The following is a 10,073-nucleotide window of genomic DNA, read 5'->3' on the forward strand; positions in this document are numbered from 1 at the left end:
GTGCGCTAGTATTATTATGCATGTCTTTTCATTATCATAATTAATTATCTGTGTGGGCAGGAATAAGCTCGACGGATGGACTCTCACATCTTTATAAGCTACAAAAAAAGCCACCAAACACTTCCTTCCACCAGACCTGTTTTTCTCGGACGACTCTCAAATAAATGGAGTGACCTGCTTTATTGGATTTGCTCAAGTAAGTGAATTTGTTTTTGCCCAACCCTGTTCTTTACTTAGACTTTGTAAACAAGTCAAACTGAGTTATAAAGCTCAGGGGCACTCAGACATGCAGTTGTGTGTGTGGGCGACTTTAAACACCAATGCGTGATCCTGCAGACAGAGCAATCGCTTTTATTGATGTAGCCCACACTGTAGCTGTGCAGCAGAGTTTAGGGTTACATACTGTGCTTTGTGTCATGGCTCCACCTTAAATACGTGGGAACAGTGAAAGAAAGACAACAGAGGATATAATGAATGTGTATTTTACCACGTAGACAGAGTGTGAAATAGGCCATGTCCTTTGTTGGGGAAAATGTTGCCTTTGCTTCCTGCTGAGTTAATAAACGTGCAACTTTCTTAAGAATAAATAAAAGCTAACAGGATGGCTTCACAACTCACTTGCTTGGAGGTTCCTGTATGAAAAAGAAGGAATTGTGAAGACAAATGTAGTTCAGTTAAGAAAAAGAGTAGAAGCAGTAGCAGCAAATATTTGGAACAGCTGAGACCGAGCACACTCATGCATGTTGTACCCCTGCAAGCATTTGTCACCAATAAGTTCCCACTGATGTTCTATTCCTATTGATTTTTAAAGAAGCCATGCTCTGCTGTTGCTACTAATCTAACAAGCCAATTCCTCTCTATGTACTTTATTGAATATATCAGGTATGTGTTGGGTGTTAGGGGACATTTTACCAACACATCTTAGATTTCAGTGTCGCTTCCTCTTTCTGTTTGGGGTAATGTACCAAAATAATTCCTGGACATGAAATGTGTTATGTCTAGAAATGTTTGTTGATGACTGGAAGTGTTTCCCAAAACAGGTTGTGATATGCAAACATCCTGAGATAAATGTTTGCCTGAATGAAGGAAATAACAGACTTTGTTGTTAAAAAATGATTAACATGTTATTAGGCATCTCCACTCCTTCACATCAGACCAATGAACAGACCATTTCATACAAGATTAGGACCACTGCAGTTATTTAAACACTTAAAAGCACTTTTGAGGTATTTTACATGAGTATTTCCATTTTATGCCACTCCACTTTTACTTCACTACATATTTCTGACAGTAATAGTTGGTTGATTAATTGGTTTTATTACTTACTGGAATACATACAAAACATACAGTATGACCAGTCTTTAAAGATGATGAACTGTATATGCAGTTCGGCGTGACAGTTCACTCTTGACCTTGGGAATTGTTTGACAAAAATGAATAATTGAAAATATTCTTTTAGTCAAAGTACATAAAGCATAGTATAACATAGTATATAGTATAGTATAACATTTGCTCCACATCTGCTACAATTAAAATAAAAATAAAATGCTGCTTCCATTGTAATGTATCAATAATAATGATCAAATGTTATGGTTTTGAATTGATTTTGAATGTAGTAATGTTTTTCAGCTAACACTACCACTTCAATATGTCCATTAGAAAGAAAGGCACATTTTGGACAACAGAATAACTGATTGAGGCTCACAAAGTATCAAAGTGCAAGTAACCACAGTGACTGGACCACGCTGAGGAAAGTGCCAATTCTGTACAACATGATAAGCATTTACTGTACGCTCAGTTAAAAAATGGTTTATATACTGTATAATGGTTATTTGTGGAGACATTGTGGCACCTAGCCTGCTCAATGGCCTTAGGCAACTTGTGGCCCATGTTTCCTCCAAGGTGGCAGACCAGTCAATGCCCTTTCATAAGTGATAATTGCACACCCAGGTGAGTTAAATAGTAAGATAAGCAAAGGTCAAATCCAATCAAGACTGCATACTGACAAAAAACATGCTTCTACATAATTAAAAACTACTTACACTGAGGCTGACAAAGTAATAGTGTTGTCAGTGAATCATCAAGTCTGTGATGAGTTTAAATGTATACTTTAAAAAGTACTGCAAATTGTCTGAATGTACTGAGTTATCTTGCACCTATGCACTGGAGCAATCAGCTTCAGCCTGAATGATGCAAAGTGAGAAGGTATTTCAGCATGATTGCCATAATGCAAGATAATTTCCACAAGGTGTAGATTCACTGACATTCTGTTGCATCATGTCTTGAGGTAAACAGACCGCAGTGGGCTTGATTGAATCTCAATGCATCTGTGTAGCTAATGGGCATGAGAGTATGTTCAGCAAAGTACCCTCTGTGACTTCACTCACTTTGCCTGATGACTCAGAAGTAAAGATGTACAAAAAGAAAGATAGATGCTGGCTATTGGAGCTATTGAACAGCTTCTTAAACATAAACTGTAAGCAAATGCTGGCCACAATGTATTTTAACACACTTACTCATGTAGCTTGCTGATAATGATTTTCCACGACTGCTTTATTAAATGATTACATACTCTTCCAAATTCTTGTTTGGTCCGAGCAACAGCTCAAAAATATCAATATTCAGCCCAAAATACTCCATTTATTCTAATTTAAAACAAGGAAAAGCAGCACATCCTCACATTTGAGCAGCTGAGTCAGCTGCAGATTAATTTTCTGTCCATCAACAAATCAATCAGACGACTAATAGTTTCAGCTGTATTGTAGATAATGAAATCAATTCCACAACTACATGAATGTATTTTCTTCTATGTGGTGTCATGGTTTCATTTCATAGTGAACCACAGCAAAGGCCAATATCAGTATAAACACACAGCTCACGTATCTCCCAGCTGGTGCTCATTCAGCACACTGATAACATATTTGCTGGGCATTAAGTGTAGATAGAGAAGAAAGGGTTGATTATAAGATGTGTGTGTGCGTGTGTGTGCATGTCTGAAAGAGAGGGAAAGAGAGGAAGGATAAAAGGCAAAGCCCCAGGAGTCGTGTGACATTACATCTAGGGTCAGATAAGAAGACAGTAATGTAATTTGCAATCAGAAGCACTCTGAATGACATTCATAGATAAAAAAGTAATCTATTAGAAAGGACTAAACAGTCTTGTGTACATCATAATCAGAATGAAAACAAAGCCACTCAAGCTCAGCTCCCAGTGGGGTGAACAACGCTAAAGTGAATCAATATTTCAATTCAATTGTAAATGGTGTTGCATCTCCTTTACCAAGGGACTCTGTGTCAGTGTCAACCCATGAATCAAAGCTCAGTTTGAACAAGAGAAAGAAAAGACAGCAAGCTCAGACGTTCAGGGTTTTTTAAATAGGGAATTTTACTGCATTTCAATAGGATTCAAGGGGGGTCGTTAGGCTGCCAACACAGACACACACACACAAACACACTGACGCACAGATGAGTGAATAATAACATGGCTCCAACAGGCTGACAACTTCTTTGAGTAATAGTCTTGTTCATTAGGAGTGACGGGGGATCCCCTGAAGGGATTCAGCAACATGGAAAAGCCATGAAGCTAAAATGTGAGCTTTCACATAGATGAATTTGAGAAAGGAACGTCTCTACCCTGCACCCCCCTCCCAACCTCTCTCTCTCTCTCTCTCTCCCTGTCTCACACTCTCAATGTCAATTTTCAATTTCACTCTTGCTTTATTTGCATGAATGGTTGGTGGCCATTCCTGCAAAAGCAATAAGATGACAAACTGTGTTTAAACAGAATAATGCAAGATGACAATACATAAGCTATACAATGATTTGAATGAAAAAGAAATGATGAAATAAGGAACCTGAAAAATACATGCTTCATATGCATATATATATATATATATACACATGAATACACACACATATCTGCATCTGCTCATAAGATAATGTATATGGTTTAAATGAGACAATAGAGAGCTGTGTTCTCTGCCGTGATGGTGGATGTCGTTCTGTGCTTTGAGACGGCTTCTCCTTAAGCTTTCGTATGCATTTGGAAAGTTAAGAAGTCTGGCATTTATGATGCTGCATGCAACATTTTGCCTGATGTGCTTATTACGCAGATTCCTCCATAATTTCCCAGTGGTCACCAGGCTTCCAGGTCTCAGGAAAGTCAGCAAATCCTACCCTCATCACCATACTGATCAAGAGTTAGGGTAGCTTCTCTCAGCTTAGAGCCATATGGTGTCATCTCTGTCCTTATGTGCCCAAACACGCTTGATTTTCCTCTTCTCAGAGCCTTTGTTTTTCTATTTGACTGCGTGATGGTTCAGTATGGAGCCCCAAAGTGTTCAATATTAAATAAATAAATATGACAATGTGAAACAAATAATCATATGTATAATTAGAGTAAAATCTATAAATGAACCAATAAATAAATGTCATTGGTTTTTAATTTTTATTTAGTTTTTTATTCCAAAATGCCTTTTTTAAATTTAATAATGGCAATTTCCCTGACGACACTTTTATACCATAATGTCACATTTCATGAAAGTGGATTTTGTCACCAGTGCCCGCCCCCTCACCTTTCTGCTCATCACATGTGCCCCTTAGCAGCCAGCTGGTTACTTTAGTGTTACCTCTTCAGCATAGTGATTCGACACATGTTCTCAGGTGATTGGCTGAAAGGTGAGGGGTGGTAACAAATCCACTGTCATGAAAAGTAAGACTAAAAACTGAAATAAAAGCGTCACTGGGAGACAAGGCATGCGATAAAAACGTTTTGAAATGAAAATGAAATGGATGATGGAAAAAACATTTCATCATAATGAATTCGAATTTTGGTCATTTTTAAATAATTTATTTTAAAATATATTTTACTTTATAAAACTTTACAGGCTGGCAGAGTTATTTTAACTGCGGTTCAAAGCAATGTTAAGTGTGGGAATGAAAATCCTTTCTCCTCAGACTAATAGTAGGAAGCACAATAGCGTCCTTTTGATCTTTCCTCCGGCATGTGTTCCTCTGCACTTCTCCTCCTCCGTGATCTGACTCATTCACTGCTCCGTTCTCTGGAGAAATTATGCTAATCAGGACGAGCCAGTATTGTTAAGCATCAGCAGTATCCAGTGAGAGGTGCAGTGCAGATGAGATAGATGAGCAATTCTCATTTTCGGATAATTATGGTCCTGCCAAATGGCAGCATATGTTACTGACAGGGATCTCTTTTCTCCTAATCCATCATAGAAATTAGTTATCGGAACATTTTTTTCCTAACTTTATGTGCAGAGGAGCCAGTGCATAATTCCTCCATCAAGTGCTATCTTGTTCTGCTATTTATTTTCCTTATAGTTGATAATACCAATGAATGAAACTTGATAATACTAATCGTTTGACATTTTGGGAAATATGCTAATTCCCTTTCTTATGGAGAGTTAGATGAGAATATTGATACCACTCTCATGTACTGTAAAAATAAAGCTGGACCAGCTTAGCTTAGTTTAGCATAAAGACTGGAGACAGGGGTAAAAAGCTATCCAAAAAATAAAATGTAAAAGCACAATAAAAGACAATTCACCGTCTTACGGGGGGTTACGTGCTGGGTTTCTAGTCAGGCACATTTTGCACCTTGAAATGTCAAATTGCCATTTTTACACTTCAATATTTTGTGTGGATAAAACAAATGATATACATACATGTTAGTTAGTGAGCTTTAGAGGTGCTGCTAGATGGACACAGCCAGGCTAGCTGTTTGCCTGTTTTCAGCCTACTAAGTTATGCTTCAGCTATGCTTCAGCTAAGCTAATCGGGTGCTGGCGGTAGCTTTATATTTACCGTACAAATGTGACAGTGGCATCAATCTTCCCACTTACTCTCCGCAAGCAAGCAAATAAGTGTATTTCCCAAAATGTTAAACTATTTCTTTAATTATTCCTGATACTAAGTTATGTCTCTGAGAGGCTTGTGTGTCTGATAAACTGTCAGACATAACTGTCCTCTCTGACGAAAATAACAGATGGTATTGACCACAAAACATTCAATTCTGGTGCAGATGTTCCAAACAGCGTTTCTAAACTCTTAGGGCAGAATATATACAGAATATCTCAAGGGATGGAAACAAGCTGACTGTAACACACAGCATACTGTGCACAGAGGACTGCTAAGGCATTATGTGCATGTGTGTACATTCAAGCCAAAGTGTGTGTGTTGATCATTGCACCAGGGGTGTTCTGGATCCACAGAGTTTCAATGAGGATTAAAACCAGTTTCTAAGCGTCAAAACGCCTTTCTCCTCTCTAAAGACCCTTCTGATGAACCCAATCCTCTCAGATCCACAAAGGCTGAGATGTGCTCACAGTTCAATCAATATCCTTTGTTTTTTTTGACACTCATGCCAAGGTCATGCATACAGCAAAGCCTTTGGGTGATACATAAAAAGATGAGTGCTGGGGCATTGAAATGCATTATGGTAGATAGGAGCTTAAAGTTGTATTTATTTATAAGATATTGGATTGGAATAAATTAACATCATGAAAGCCATTTTAATCTCTCATATTATATTAGCTGTCTCCTGCAATATTGGCACAAGCCTAGATGTAGGATGATGTATGAGGGGATAAGGAAAACTAATCACTACTAAACAGCACCTCCAGGATTTTGGAAATATTGAGAAACTCTTTTCTATCCTATACAGCACAGATGGATGTGTCAGTAAGCCCCGTTATTAAATCCACAAAGGATAGTTGTCTTCATTTTATGGTGGTCACATTTCAAAATGGTCAAAGGAAACAATCTATCTATGTCTAAAAGGAACATCATAGCAATTTTTTATAATAATGTTTTTCACCCACCAAAGGGAGATTAACCCATTGATGTTTGTCGCTGTGGGACCTACTGTGTTTCAAAGATGGGTGTAAAATGCATTTTAAAATCAGTGGTTTTCATCTTAATTGCAGGGCTTCATCTCGATAATTATATTTCTTTAATATGTAAATCATGCAGTGGCCCATTGACAGTAATTTGGCATGTTTTTTTGTGTTAAGAGGAGCAACTGTAATTAAGAGGAGTATGAGACTCGTTACCAAAAATAAGAATGACTGTGGCCACTATTCATCCTTTTGATCGGATATACCCCTACACATGTACATATAATAAAAAGAGGGAAGCAAAAACATAATTACAATATTCAGATTTAAATTTGGATATTCTCACCTCGATATGAGGAAAACATTTATGTTAAAAAAAAACAAACATTGTATGGTTCTTCTATGTTTTACAGCAATTTAAAAATAATAATGTTTGGATAATAGCTCACCATGATACTGAGCATTTTAATAATCATTAAATAACAACCCCATGATAATAAAAAACAAGACAGCTTTTCAGTAATGGAAATTGTCACATTAATTAAAAAGGATCATGCAGTGTTTACTGTTGCCTGATAATGATTAACATTAAAGTCCTTCCTTAAGCCAGAGTTAAATATTGTCAGTCCAGAATGCACATGAGGCACAGTCAATACAGACGGATGGTGATGTGTTTGCTGATGACTGCAGTTTGTCTTTGTTAGTGGCTTTGTCACCTCACATGCTAATTTCTGTTGGGATTTCAAGGTGAATTACATGACTTGTAATATAGACAACCCTAAAGGCATACACACAGAGACACACATGCAAGCATGACACACACACACACACACACACACACACACACACACACACACAAACCCACACTTCAAATTCAGGCTAGTTTTATACCTTTTATTTAAATCAATGAAATAAAATCTCGAACACACACCGTCCAAACAGTGTTATCATTTCTGCATGCTTTTATCTCTTATTGCATTACGTCAGGGTAGGGTTGTCCTCGTCGGCCACCGTATGATGTCGTGGCGTTTGCTGATGTGCACAAACTTGCCACAGTTGCCCGATTATCGATACGTGTAGTTTCTCGCCTATTTAGTGTGAATTTGTTGTTCTTATACGTTACATACACCACCGGGCAGTGTTACCTCCAGTGTTTCAAGATGAGGCGCGCCGGTTTGGGTAAGTGACAGACGTAGCTAACGTTATATCTTGATTTTAAGCTCATGGTTAGCTTTCTTGCTAGTTAGCTAGCTAACGTTAGCTAACTATAAGGTTGTTGCCAAATACGAATGAATGCTTGTTGTTGTGTTTATACAACTCCACAGACTCTAGGGTCATATTACAGGATGAAAATACGGACAAAATTGCTAACGTTATCTTAGCTAACGGTGTAACGTTATTCATTATCGTTGTTGTTTCATACAGGTGAAGGAGGCTCTGGGAGTTATGTAGCAAGTGGATACAGTGTGTACGAAGAGGAAAATGAACACCTTCAGGAGGGACTGAGATCTAAAGTCAACGCTTTGAAAAGTGTAAGTAACTACTGACGAAATGTACTCGTTAAATGTTTTCATTATCGGTGAATGCTACAGGAAAAGCAGCTTATCAGAGTTGAAGCGACGTCTGTTTGTCCACTTTGAAAATAGGTATGAGTGTTTTAAATGTATGATATGTAAGTATGTCACTGAAAATAAATATTTTACATTTTTCTCACATGGACTTTAAGTCTAAAATCATGTTAACTAAATGCTTTATTGTGTTATAGTTAAATGTTGATGATATTGATACTTGATATTTACAGCTGTCTATCGACATCGGAACGGAAGTCAAATACCAGAATAAAGTGCTGGAAGATATGGTGAGTTTCTTACTGACTAAACACTGTAAGAAAATAAGAGTGGTGGTAAAGTAAAGGTATTCAGATTCTTTAGTTAAGTAAAAGTCATCATACCACAACGTAAAAACACAGTACTCCTTACAATGTCCTACATTCAAAAGTGCAGAAGTATTATCAGCAAAATGTACTTAAAGAACAAACTGTAATTTCACTTATTCAGTATCATATTATTCATTGCTGATTTATCAACATGTATGCAGCATTTTCATGTTGCAGCTGGTGGAGAGGGCATTACTTTTAACTGCTATATACTGTTGGGTAGTTTAATCTAATCAATCATAGAGGCTGATCATATATTTTATTATGTAAAATCATTACTATGCCTGTCAAATAAATGCAGTGGAGTAAAAACTACAATATACACTCCACCACTATCAAATATAGCAACATTTCCTAGGATTTGAGTGTTACAGTATGTTTGTTTGCTGGCCTGCCTGGACTTTAGACTTCTTATCCCTCTTTCCGACACTAGGACTCAGACTTTGACTCAACAGGCGGCCTGCTTGGTGCCACCATCGGCAGAGTCAAGCAGCTGTCCAGAGGCAGTCAGACCAAACTGTTGTGCTACATGCTGCTCTTCTGCTTTTTCGTCTTCTTTGTCCTGTACTGGTTCATCAAGCTGAGGTGATAGGAGGACCCTGTTGTACTTTGGTCTTTGCATCCTCCACATCTTCCTCGCCAGCCTGTGCCACGCTGATGCATTTCAGAACTAGACTAACATAATGATGATAGGCAGGGATTTTTTCTTTTTTTTGTCTCAGCTTTACAGGTGTATTTCCTTTCATGACCCCAAACTAAGTCATGAAAGGATTCCCACGGATGCTCTTTGATCAAGTCCCAAAAAGTAAAATGGGATCTGAGATGATTAATGACAATGTGAAGTAGGAATCAAATATACTGTATATGTATATCTGAAGTGTATATATATATATGTACTTAATATCCGCCCAATTTGCCCAGATTGAGAAGCGGAGGCATAACATTAAACATGTAACAATTGTAGAAGATACTTCTGTGTCATAAAACCATAATGTGTTGATACAGCCCCAAGTCGTGTCAAAAGTGAGTCAGTCATTGAATTCTACCTGACACATATTTGCTTTTAACAATGAATGAATATATTACAGCATTTGTCATCCACATAAAAATTAATAGCAGTGTTCATTATTGTTTCAACTTTGTTGTAAAAAATGTTTTTTAATGTAAATAAACAAATTTTATGCTCTGAATTGACCAGTAAGTGTGCTGCTTACACAGAGAATGTGCTGATGAAAACATTCAAATTCTTTTTTAAATAAATTTGACACATATGACACATAAAAA

General features: G+C 37.3%; 1 protein-coding gene across 1 annotated transcript; it reads left to right on the plus strand.

Annotated features, from left to right (window-relative positions):
- The first annotated feature begins 7,904 nt into the window (after window positions 1–7,904).
- bet1 (Bet1 golgi vesicular membrane trafficking protein) lies at window positions 7,905–10,070 on the plus strand. The gene is made up of 4 exons (XM_070921568.1): window positions 7,905–8,032; window positions 8,279–8,385; window positions 8,655–8,711; window positions 9,223–10,070. Exons 1-4 carry the CDS (start codon window positions 8,014–8,016, stop codon window positions 9,376–9,378), a joined length of 339 nt encoding a protein of 112 aa, XP_070777669.1. The 5' UTR covers window positions 7,905–8,013; the 3' UTR covers window positions 9,379–10,070.
- Window positions 10,071–10,073: the final 3 nt, after the last annotated feature.

Source organism: Enoplosus armatus, chromosome 16, assembly GCF_043641665.1.
Source record: "Enoplosus armatus isolate fEnoArm2 chromosome 16, fEnoArm2.hap1, whole genome shotgun sequence".
In the NCBI taxonomy this organism is placed as follows: Eukaryota; Metazoa; Chordata; class Actinopteri; order Centrarchiformes; family Enoplosidae; genus Enoplosus; species Enoplosus armatus.